Source organism: Pan troglodytes, chromosome 10, assembly GCF_028858775.2.
Source record: "Pan troglodytes isolate AG18354 chromosome 10, NHGRI_mPanTro3-v2.0_pri, whole genome shotgun sequence".
NCBI lineage: Eukaryota > Metazoa > Chordata > Mammalia > Primates > Hominidae > Pan > Pan troglodytes.
Genome location: NC_072408.2, coordinates 55,311,420 through 55,323,711, shown reverse-complemented (window position 1 = coordinate 55,323,711; position 12,292 = coordinate 55,311,420). Strand labels below are relative to the sequence as shown.

General features: G+C 37.8%; 1 protein-coding gene and 1 non-coding gene across 2 annotated transcripts in view; one reads left to right on the top strand and one right to left on the bottom strand.

Annotated features, from left to right (window-relative positions):
* MUC19 (mucin 19, oligomeric) overlaps positions 1-12,292 on the top strand; it is a 188,144-nt gene that overhangs the window by 159,765 nt on the left and 16,087 nt on the right. The window contains exons 157-175 of the mRNA XM_063785772.1: positions 33-86; positions 246-299; positions 1,272-1,325; positions 1,832-1,864; positions 2,119-2,172; positions 2,310-2,354; positions 2,530-2,577; positions 2,816-2,878; positions 3,435-3,482; positions 3,872-3,925; positions 4,079-4,132; positions 4,613-4,660; positions 5,250-5,303; positions 6,056-6,109; positions 7,219-7,266; positions 7,518-7,571; positions 7,727-7,780; positions 8,104-8,157; positions 8,303-8,356. Of these exons, the coding sequence (XP_063641842.1) occupies positions 33-86; positions 246-299; positions 1,272-1,325; positions 1,832-1,864; positions 2,119-2,172; positions 2,310-2,354; positions 2,530-2,577; positions 2,816-2,878; positions 3,435-3,482; positions 3,872-3,925; positions 4,079-4,132; positions 4,613-4,660; positions 5,250-5,303; positions 6,056-6,109; positions 7,219-7,266; positions 7,518-7,571; positions 7,727-7,780; positions 8,104-8,157; positions 8,303-8,356 (981 nt within the window). The remainder of the gene's footprint in view (positions 1-32; positions 87-245; positions 300-1,271; positions 1,326-1,831; positions 1,865-2,118; positions 2,173-2,309; positions 2,355-2,529; positions 2,578-2,815; positions 2,879-3,434; positions 3,483-3,871; positions 3,926-4,078; positions 4,133-4,612; positions 4,661-5,249; positions 5,304-6,055; positions 6,110-7,218; positions 7,267-7,517; positions 7,572-7,726; positions 7,781-8,103; positions 8,158-8,302; positions 8,357-12,292) is intronic.
* On the bottom strand, positions 11,775-11,881 carry LOC112205058 (U6 spliceosomal RNA). Its single transcript, XR_002938923.1, has one exon. It is a non-coding gene; the product is annotated as a U6 spliceosomal RNA (small nuclear RNA).

Below are 12,292 nucleotides of genomic sequence, written 5' to 3'. Positions count from 1 at the left end.
ACCATGGTCACCTCAATCCCTTTGTGTTTCAGGCACCTCTGGGGTGGCACCTGGCACAACAGTTGCCCCTGGAAGTTTCAGCACAGGTGAGTCCACAATTTGGCACACAGCCATTTCTTGGATGCTTTCTACAATCATATGTCTTCCCTTTTGCTGCTTCTATGCAAAAGCAGACCATTCCCTTTCTAAATCCTGGAATGTTTTCCATTTTGTTTTGTTTTGTTTTGTTTTGTTTTCACTCTCAGCAGCTACAACTTCTCCTGGAGCAAGTGGAGTGACTGGCACTGGACCCACTGCAGGTAAGCCCTGATGAAGCACGACCTGCTTCCCAGTAGACAACGTTGCCTGAATCACATCTAATGCTTGTACTTCCTGTGAAGAGTATTTTCAGAACAAGCATTATCAGATTGGCAGGATTTTACCTAATTACCAAATGTGACACTCAGACTCCTTTATCTTCCTTTCCCCTGCTTCAGGGAGACTTCACCATGGAGCTAAGGCACAGAGAATCAGTTGGGTGATTGGAGAGAAATGTCTTTCTTTCTCTCATTGATATCTAAAGGAAGTAATTGAGATAATGAAATTTTTGCCATTAAATTTTCTGAGATAGAAATGGTGCATGGAAAACATATACAGATTCGACTCCTGGGTCTAGAAACGTCTAAAAAAGAGCTTGTTGGCACATTGAGAAAACACAGTTTCCTCACCTTCATCCTCAGCCATTCTCTTTCTTATTTTTATTTTGGGTAAAGAATAAAGATATTGATTCCTTTCACTCTCTAATTCCAAGTTCCGACGTGGTAGCTGCTGGCAATTTTTTTTTTTTTTTTTTTTTTTTTGAAGAGAGGACATCCAAGCAAAGGCAATTTGTGGCCAGCCTTGAGATTGTCTCCACTCCCTCTGGCAAAATTCTTGCACATGAAAATTCTGATACTTAAATCAATGAAAATGATAATAGTAGTGAGTATATCTATCATTGATGAGTTTGTAATATAAACATTTTTATTAAGAGGTTTACATATCTTATTCCAATTAAGAACTACCTAAAGTCTAATTAAGAACTGTATGAGTTAAAATTATTTTATTCCCCATTTTAAAAAATACACTTGTGTATTGAAGGTTTACATCACTTTTAAAGTCAGAAAAGTTTCTTTTCTAACTTAGTAGGTGGCAAGACATTTTGAATTGGACTCCTCTCATGTAATGATATCACTTAGCTCATCCTTTTTCCTTAACACTCAATTAATTTTGGTTTTCTTTCCATCTTTAAGAGACCACAACTTTCCTAGGAGGAAGTAGCACCACTGGAGCAGAAATAAAATCAGGTGAAGATTACGGGGGTTTCATTATTTACTGTTGTATTTTGATAGATTTGTTAGGGAAAACATTTTCTCAATGAACTTTTAATTTTGGAATAATTTTAAATTATAGAAAGTTTGCATAGATTATGCAAAGGATCTCTTTAATGTGGAGTAGAGTTTTTCATTTCCTTTTGAAGCTGTTTCAAAGGAACAAGGATTTCCTTTCAGATTTGGAACAACTTGGGCCCAAATTTCCAAAAGGCTTTTTCTTCTCTAGGACTAGCCTCAGGGTTCAAGGCCTCTAGAGCGGAGAGTTACGGTAGCTGTGGCTCTGAAAGGGTTTTTCCTTTGAAAATAACTCAGTATGTGTATCATTGCAGTACTGACTTGTATTTGGCATAGAAATCATTAAGCTTTCACATTTTAGTTCAAGAGTAAAAATTCAAAATTTCCTTTCTTCTTTCTTTTTCTCCTTTTTTTCCCTCTTCCTCCTCCTCCTCCTCCTCCTTCTCTCTTTTCCTTTTCATTAGGAGCCACCACTGGAGCACCAGGAAGTAAGACAGGTAAATTTGGAGAAAGCCTTCTATATGACCTTCAATCTTGGCAAAAATGATCAGCAGGCACATTAGCCACTGCATTAACCTTGGCCTTACAAAGGTACATGGTAAACATAGAAAATGCCACCTCCTGTCATTTATAGGTCCAGGAGGTATCTTTTGCTGCTCCAAGGTCCCAGGTAGACATGATGCTGGCCACATTCTTCTAAGGGTTACAAATGTGTCGCTCTGTTGATCTTTTTCTTTTCTTTCCTGCCTAGGCACAGCTAAAGTGCTCTCTGGTACGACAGTTGCCCCTGGGAGCTCCAACTCAGGTAAAGCACCAGGCTGGGAGGAACCACTATTTGGGAAGGGCTCCTCAGTGAGGTGTCTGCCTGGGTGATCCTACCATGCTTTTCTCAGATTCTTCTAATCTTTGCCCTCACTGCTATTCTTTTTCCCTTTTTCTCAGAGGCTACAACTTTCTCTGGAATCACTGAAGCAGTAACAGTCCCAAGTAAAAATGGGAAGTTGGTGAAATAGTTCTAACAATTCAAATTGATTGAAATAAATACAGAGTGATCTCCTATGGAAATCTTTGTCCAAGCCCCCAAATTTCAGAATACTAGTGTTTCACTCTAATTTTTACATTTATAGGCAGCAGAATATTCTCTCTCTTTTCTCTTCTACAGGATCTATGACCACTGCACTGGGGAGCCAACTCTCCAGCAGTCAAACAGGTGAGCATGGGAAAGTGTGAATAGCTGCCTGATATTTACCAGTATTCAGAGAATAAGGATACTTCTAATATGAGAGCTTAGCCTTTGCTTTTTTTAATCTTTTTTGGAATGAAGTATCCTTGTTGAAAGGTGTATGAGGAATTCTGGAATAGGCCCTCTGAGTTAACAAAAAACATAATGTTTTTCTTCTAATCCTTCTGTTAATGTAAATTAAATGACATAAGTTTCTTCCTCTTAGTGATTCCAGGTTCCAGTGGCATCATCTCTCACACAACTGTTGCACCTGGAAGTTCTGTTACAGGTAAGTGAATATTTTCAGTGGCAGTCATCACTTGTTTAATTTCAAGGAGGAATATGTAAACCCAAACATCTTTTCTGCTTCATTTCCTCTTCCAGAGGCCAAAGCTTCCTTAGAAGCCATCAGAGTCACTGTTGTGAAATCACTGAGAACTAGGGGTCTCGGAGGTTAGCATAGCCATTGAGTTGTGTCATGAGTTTGCTTCTGGATCTGAAAGATTATCGTGTAGGGAGGGCAGGTCCTCCCATCCATTCCCCTGAGCTGGCTTCTGAACCAGCCTTTTCCAATGCCTGGCCTTAGGACATAGATTTCTGGAGAGGGTAGTAGGAGCAGTAATTCCCTGGACTATTAACCCAGTGGATATTATAGGTATTACTACAGAATCTGCAGGAGTCAAGACTGGCCCAGAAGGTTCTGTCTCAGGTGAACAGATGACTAAAATGAACCAGCAATTGCTTTCCATCCTGAGCTTTAAATATTAATTGCTGAATGGTTTCCTCAGTGATTGATTACATGTCAAAACATACTCAGAATCTTTTTTCCTACTTTCAATCATTAGGAACCACCACTGGTGCATCAGATGATCAAGTCACTGGAAGTAAAACAGGTAAATATGTTAAAGAAATTATTTTGTCTCACATTTGAGGGTTTTATATTATATGTGCTAGGTAAGCCTACTGCAAGATAGGCTTGAGACAAAAGTCTCTGTTTACTGATCCCTAGTACTAAACAGGGCTCAATAAATGTTTACTGAAGGAACAAAATAATTAAAACATAGGAAAAATACATAATTCAATCCAGGAGCAAAAATGTCAATGGAAGAACATGCTCATAGAACAGCCACATGGACAAACTACTCTGTGTCAATGGTGCCTCCCGGAGCTGGCCAGTGCACAATAAGAGTGATATGGCCCTGGAAATACAGATTTATTTTATACCTAGACTGCCTCCATGCAAAAGAATCTTCATGATGACACCATAGCCTTCTCATTTCAGGCACTACTGGTGTGGCCTTAAGCACAACTGTTGCACCTGGAAGTTCCAGCACAGGTAGGCTAACAAGCTGACAAGAAAGCTCCCTTTCTGGAAATAAGATGGCAAAAATGTCTTTCACATTGCTCTTCTTCTATAAGAGCATCACAGTGTATTTCCCCGTCCTTGTAAGTCCTCATCCTTTACGCATTGCTTCTCTTTTTCTTCCAGAAGCCACAACTTCCACAGGAGTCCATAGAACCACTGTAGTGGGACGGAAGACAGGTGAGAATTAATGGTGTGTGCGTGTGTGTGTGTGTGCATGCATGTATGACTTTTGAGTGATAATAAATTACAATTATACTTTGCTTCTTAATAGGATAGTTTTTTGAGGAGGAGTTTTTGAGGAACTCTCATCTAAGATCAGCGTTTTGTTACTTGATTTTGAATTAACTTGGGAAGATTTCCTTCTATTTCCAGGGCCAAGCCTCACATATATGTCTCTGCAAATGAGAGTGAAAGTGATAATTGTATGAAAAGTTTTCTTTATACATTTTAGTTATCTCCATTTTAGGTATATCAGAAAAATTAATTACTGGCTCAGAGGGTTCTATTTCAGGTCAACAGAAGGCCAAAATGCACACAGATTTGCCTCGAACGATATATTTTTCCTTGAGCACAATAATGACTGAAATGTACAGTAGTTATCTCTATAACTCTAGTCTACCTTTATATTAAAAAGTTTTTCTATTTTTATCCTTTTAGGAGCTACCACTAGAGGGTCAGCAAAGCAAGGAACTAGAAGCACAATAGGTAAATATGGCAGGAAAGAAAGCCACTTGTCTTACTGCCATTGAATTCCAGAAAAATTGAGTCCTCTGTTGAGGAATTTGCATCTTTATTTGATTTGGGAATAAAACTATGCATGAGAAAACACAGGCCGGGCATGGTGGCTCACACCTGTAATCCCAGCACTTTGGGAGGCTGAGGTGGGTGAATCACCTGAGGTCAGGAGTTTGAGACCAGCCTGACCAACGTGGTGAAACCTCTTCTCTACTAAAAATACAAAAATTAGCCAGCTGTGGTGGCATAAGCCTGTAATCCCAGCTATTCAGGAGGCTGAGGCAGGAGGATCACTTGAACCTGGATGGAGGTTGCAGTGAGAGATAGCACCATTGCACTCCAGCCTGGGTGACAGACAGAGACTAGGGTAGCTTCTGGCAACACATCTAAACCTGGGAGTTCAAACACAGGTGAGCCAGCCAGCTGGTGAGAGTCCTCCACAGAACAGTTTAGTAGTAAAGTGCCTCCCATGGCTCTGTTATTAAGAATAGTGCATCCTTCACTTTCCTCACAATGCTAATTCCTCTCACCTCATATTTTCCTACCTTTCCTCTCTAAGAAGCTATGACGTCCTTTAGAGGCACTGGGATGACAGGAAGTGGAATGAATACAGGTGAGCACACAAGCTTCCTAACCTGCTCACTTTTCACTTAAAATAAAAGCAATAGTAGCTAACACTTTCTAGCATGAACTATGTTCCAGGCACTACTACACATTTTTCTCATTATTATTTCTTTTATCCCTCATCCCAAATTGTGAGGTAAGCACTATTGTTCTCACAGACTTTCCAGGTGAGAAAACCTATGGCTCGAAGATATTCACTAACTGAATGAAGATCACACATCGATTAAACAACAGATTTCAACTCAGGCGCTCTGGCTTCAAAATCCATCCTCATAACCATGATACTAAATCACCACTACACTATACCACTACACTCTTTTGTCATGCCTCAACTCATCTAGAACACTACAATGTCTACAACACCAATATTTTGCCCATATGAAAATTCAACAGGTAATCAGTCCTGCTTTGTTCCTTCTTCTAGGGGTATCAGGTAGCCAAGTCACTAGCATTCAACTAGGTAAATAAAGTACCTTTGTTTTACTGACATTGAGCCCAGAAAAAGAGACGTTCTCATTGAGACTCCACCACCACTTCACATTGCACCCTTCCCCCACCAAGTTTATAGTGAGAATGTAGCATTACATTTGCAAACACACAAAATAACTTTGGAGCAAGCTATCCCTGAAAATGTTCTTTTTGCGTAATGAAGAATTCTGAGGTTGCCTCATTCTATTATAGAATGTGCTTTTATTATAAGAATAAAATTGATATAGTAGTACCCTTCCATTTTGTTTTTAGGTACTACTGGAGTGGTCTCTGGCAACACCATCTCACCTAGCAGTTTCAACACAGGTGAGTCAATGAGGAAACAGATGCTGTTGGTTTTTATTTTTTGGTTGGGGGCTAACTCTGCAGCAATGGTACATTATATATTTTGATGATTTTCTGTTAGCCCTCACTACTTTCTTCCTTTTTATTCTCAGAAGATATAACTTCCATGGAAGGAAGCATAACCAATGAAAGTGGAATTGGCAAATATATATATATATATATATATATATATATATATATTTATATATATATTTATATATATATTTATATATATTTATATATATTTATATATATTTATATATATTTATATATATATTTATATATATTTATATATATTTATATATATATTTATATATATTTATATATATATTTATATATATACCCACACACATAAATATATATGCATATATTAACATACATGAGAAAAAATGAGAAATGAGAAAAAATAACAAATATATATATATATAATTTTTTTCTTGAGACAATGTCACTCTGTTGCAGAGGCTGGAGTGCAGTGGTGTGATCTCAGCCTACTGCAAATTCCACCTCCAGGGTTCAAGCAATTCTCTTACTTCAGCCACCTAAGTAGCTGGGATTACAGGTGTGCACCACCACACCCAGCTATTTTTTTTTTTTTTGTATTTTTAGTAGAGATGGGGTTTCACCGTGTTGGCCAGGCTGGTCTTGAACTCCTGGCCTCAAGTGATCTGCCTGCTTTGGCCTCCCAATGTTCTGGGATAACAGGCGTGAGCCACTGAGCCTGGCCAAAGCATTGGCAACTCCTGAGTTCCCACAAATCTACATTGGGCTTTTGCCTTTTCATAGAGATATTTGTTAAACAAAGCTTGTATTTATAAAAATTGTATCATTTATCCTGGGGCCAAACCTTATACTAAAATTATAGAAAAAGAGGCTCAGAGTCCAGAAATATTCCCCTTTTAACATTCAAGCTATTACCCCAGTACCTACAGAGGCAATATAAATCCATATAGTTCTATTTAAGGCAGCAGAGATGATAGAAGTTACTCTGGAGGTTTAGATGTGTCATACTTTGGAATTCAGATATTATAAGTTTATTGAATGCAGTTGAATACCTTTACACAAATATTGTTTTCATTTCTTTTCATTAGAAGCTACCAGTGGCACATCTGAGAGGCCAAACCCTGGAAGTGAAATAGGTAAGCGTGAAAAAGACCCCAAAACCTCCGACATTTAACTCTAAGGAGCCAAATAATCAAGGCTGGACTACAACCTAATGTGTTTACTGTGAGTCTGAATTTAAACATGGAGAGCACACTTCATGGTGACAGGATAGCACAAGAAAGGTCTTTTGCTGCTTTCAAGTCACAGACAGTCATTGTTGTCCATGCTCTTCTTGGGATGGTAAATGCATCACAATTTGGGTTCTCTTTCTCTCTCCCTGCTTTAGGCACCACTGGCATAGTCTCTGGCACAACAGTTGCACCTGGAAGTTCCAACACAGGTAACCTAATAGGGAATATAAGAGGCTTCAGTCATGGAATATGACTGATTCCCTCCCCGCAAACATACACACTCCCTGCCATACCCTGGGAATACCACTGGATTTTCTCAGTTATAGGATTCTTCAGAATTTACTTCTTTTCTCCCTTCACTTAGAAGCCACAACTTCTTTGGGCAATGGTGGAACCACTGAGGCTGGAAGTAAAATAGGTGGGCACTAGCAATCAAATGATTATTTTTTCTTTTTACCTTAAACTAAATCAAATTGGCTATAATGAACTTAGTGGACATTTTCCTCAATCATTGAGTACAAATTACCAGGATATAAATAGTTTACTCCTTGTGAATTGCTGGTTACGTATTTGCAATACAATGACATCATGAGACCATGCATTATGTATCACTTAAGGCAAGAAAGTTCCTGATAAACCTTTTAGTTCACTTGAGAAACCTATGATTTTTTTTTCTAAACCAAATCCTAATTTTAGATGAAAAGGAATTCATAAATTGATTATCTCCTCTTGTGATTGCAGTTACCACTGGGATAACTACTGGCACGACCATTGTACCTGGGAGTTTCAACACAAGTGAGTCATGAAAGAGTTGGAGAAGCCTGCCTACATGAACTTCTGGGGACCTGATGGCTCCCATAGGGATATTACATAAAGTAAGACTGTTACACATTTTTCCAAATGTCTGCATTCTATATCACTTTCTCCTATTTCTGCTCAGAGGCTACGACTTCTACAGACTTTGGAGTTGCCACTGGAGTTGGAATGGCAACTGGTGAGTGGTTTGTTTTGGGTTCTCAACAGTTCTTTGCTTAAGTTTGTGGTAGTGATGAATGAATGGAAAGATGAGCTGAAATAGGATTTTGTATTTCACTTGAAGAGACATGTCAGGTAAATCAAGATTGGGTCCTTGCTCTTCAGATTGATTTTCTCCATACACTAGTCTTTTTTTTATTTTTTAAATTTTTTCAACTTTTATTTTAGATTGGGGGGGGTACATGTGTAGGTTTGTTACATGTCCTGAATGTATTGCATGATGCTTAGGTTTGGAGTATGAATGATCCTGTCACCCAGGTACTGAGCAGAGTACCCAACAGTCAATTTTTTCAATGCCCCCTTCTTCCTCCCCTTTATAGTGGTCCCCAGTGTCTATTGTTGCTATCCATATACCCATGAGTATCCAGTGTTTAGCTCCCACTTATAAGTAAGAACATACAGTATTTGTTTTTCTGTTCCTGCATTAATTCACTTAGGATAATGGCCTCCCGCTGCATCTCCAGCTCCATCCGTGTTGCTGCAAAGGACATAATTTTGTTCTTTCTTATGGTTGTATAATATTCCATGGTGTGTATATACTACATTTTAAAAATCCAGTCCATCATTGAGGGGCATGTCTTTGCTATTGCGAATAATGCTGTGATGAAAATGCAAATGCATGTGTCTTTTTGGTAGAAAAATTTGTTTTCTTTTGGATAGGCACCCACTAATGGGATTGCTGGGTCAGATGGTGGGGTTCTGTTTTAAGTTCTTTGGGAAATCTCCAGACTGCTTTCCATAGTGTCTGGATTAATTTACATCCACATCAGCAATGAATAAACATTCCCTTTTCTCTGCAGCCTTACCAGCATCTGTTGTTTTTTGACTTTTCCATAACAGCCAGTCTGACTGGTGTGAGATGGTATTTCATTGTGGTTTTGATTTGCACTTCTCTAATGATTAGTAATGTTGAGAAATTTTTCATATGCTTGTTGGCTATGTGTATGCCTTCTTATGAAAAATAACTCTTCATGTCCTTTGCCCACTTTTTAATAGGGTTGTTTTTTGCTGGCTAATTTGTTTACATTCCTTGTAGATTCTGGATATTAGATCTTTGTCAGGTGCATAGTTTGCAAGTATTTTCTTCCATTCTGTAGGTTGTCTGTTAACCTGTTGATAGTTTCTTTTGCTGTGCAGAAGTTCTTTAGTTGAATTAGGTTCCATTTGTCAAATTTTGTTTTTGTTGCAATTGTTTTTCGCATCTTTGTCATGAAATCTTTGCCAGGGCCTGTATCCAAAATGGTATTTCCTAGGTTATATTCCAGGGTTTTCATAATTTTAGGTTTTGCATAAAAGCCTTTAATCTATCTTGAGTTGATTTTTGTATCTGATGTAAGGAAAGGGGTTCAGCTTCAATCTCCTGCATGACTAGCCAGTTATGCCAGCACCATTTATTGAACAGGGAGTCATTTCCTCATTGCTTGTTTTTGTTGGCTTTGTCAAAGATCTAATGGTTGTAGTTGTAGGTGTATAGCATAATATCTGGGCTCTCTGTTCTGTTCCATTGGTTTGTGTGTCTGTTTTTGTACCAGTACCATGCTGTTTTGGTTACTGTAGCATTGTAATATAGTTCAAAGTTGGGTAATGTTATACCTCTAGTTTTGTTGTTTTTGCTTAGGATTGCCTTGGTTATTCAAGCTGTTTTTTGGTTCCATATGAATTTTTAAAAACCTTTTTTTTTCTAATTTTGTGAAGAATGTCATTGGTAGATTTAAATAGCATTGAATCTGTAAATTGCTTTGGGCAGTATGGCCATTTTAATAATATTAATTCTTCCTATCCATGAACATAAAATCTTTTTCTATTTGTTTGTATCATCTCTGATTTCTTTCAGCAGTGTTTTGTAATTCTTATTATTGGGCTGTTTTGCCTCCCTGGTTAGCTGTATTCCTAGGTATTTTATTTTTGTGGCTATTGTGAATAGGATTGTGTTTTTAGATGTGGCTCTCAGCCTTGATGTTGTTGATGTATAAAATGCTACTAATCTTTGGACACTTATTTTGTGTCCTGAAACTTGGCTGAAGTTATTTATCAGGTCTACGAGCTTTTGGGCAGATACTATGGGGCTTTCTAGATATAGAATCATATCTTCTGCAAACAAAGATAGTTTGACTTATTTCCTTCCTATTCTGATGCCTTTTATTTATTTCTCTGGTCTGATTGCTCTGGCTAGGACTTCTAGTACTATGGTGAATATGAGTGGGGAAAGTTGGCATCCTTGTCTTATTCCAGTTCTCAAGAGGAATGCTTCCAGCTTTTGCCAATTCAGTGTGATGTTGGCTGTGGATTTGTCATAGATGACTCATTATTTTGAGGTATGTTCCTTCAATACCTAGTGTTTTATGGGTTTTTAACATAAAGGGATATTGAATATTATCAAAAGCCTTTTCTGCATCTATTGAGATGATCATGTGGTTTTTGTTTTTAGCTCTGTTTATGTGGTAAATCACATTTATTGGTTTGCGTATGTGGATCCAACCTTGCATCCCAGGGATAAAGCCTACTTGATCATGGTGGATTAGCTTTTTGATATGCTGCTGGATTTAGTTGGCTAGTATTTTGTTGAGAATTTTTGCATCTATTTCATCAAGGTTATTGTCTTGAAGTTTTCTTTTTTGTCGTGTCTCTATCAGGTTTTTGTATCAGAATGATGCTGGCCTCATAGAATGAGTTAGGGAGGCATGTCTCCTTCCCAATTTTTTGGAATAGTTTCATTAGGAATGGTACCATCTCTTCTTTATTCATCTGGTAGTATTCAGCTGTGAATCTCTCTGGTCCTGGGCTTTTTCTGGTTGGCAGTCTTTTGATTACTGATTCAATTTCAGAACTCTTTATTGGTCTGTCTAGGAATTTAATTTCTTCCTTGTTCAATCTTGGGAGGTTATATGTTTCCAGGAATTTATTCATTTCTTTCAGGTTTTCTAGTTTGTGTATATAGATGCATTTGTGGTAGTCTCTGAGAGTTTTTTGTTGTTGTTGTTGCTGTTGTTGTTGTTTTTTGGTAATTCTATGGAGTCATTGGTAGTATTTCCTTTGTCATGTCCGATTGTGTTTATCTGGATCTTCTTTATTAGTCTAGATGGCCGTCTATCAATTTTAATTATTCTTTCAAGAAACAAACTCCTAGATTCATTGATATCTTGTATGGTTTTTCACATCTTAATTTTTTTTTCAGTTCAGCTGTGATTTTTGTTATTTCCTGTCTTCTGCTAGTTTTGAGGTTGGTTTGCTTTTGTTTCTCTAGTACCTGTAGGTGTGATGTTAGGTTGTTACTTTAAGATCTTTCTAACATTTTGATGTGGGCATTTGGCGCTATAAACTTCCCTCTTAACACTGCTTTAGCTGTGACCCAGAGATTCTGGTATGCTGTATGTTTAAAAAATATGGAATGCCTCACGAATTTTTGTGTCATCCTTATACTAGGGCCATGCTAATATTCTCTGTATCACTCCAATTTTAGTATATGTGCTGCTGAAGTGAGCACAATAATTTCTTTGTTAGTTTTCTGCCCTGATGATCAATCTAATGCTGTCAGTAGGGTGTTGGAGTCCCCACGATTACTGTGCAGCTGTCTTTTTGTGGGTCTAGAAGTACTTGCATTATGAATCTGGATATTCCAATGCTGGGTGCATATATGTCTAGAATAGTTAATTCTTCTTCTTGAATCAAACACTTTATCACTATGTAATGCTCTTCTTTGTCCTTTTTTGCTGTTGTTGGTTTAAAGTCCTTTATGTAAGAATAGCAACTTCTGATCTTTTTTGCTTTCCTTTTGCATTGTAGATCCTTCTTTCTTTGTTTTGACTCTGTGGGTATAATTACATGTGAGATGGAGCTCTTGAAGACAGCAGATGGATGGCTCTTGTTTTTGTTTGTTTGTTTTTGTTTATTTCCA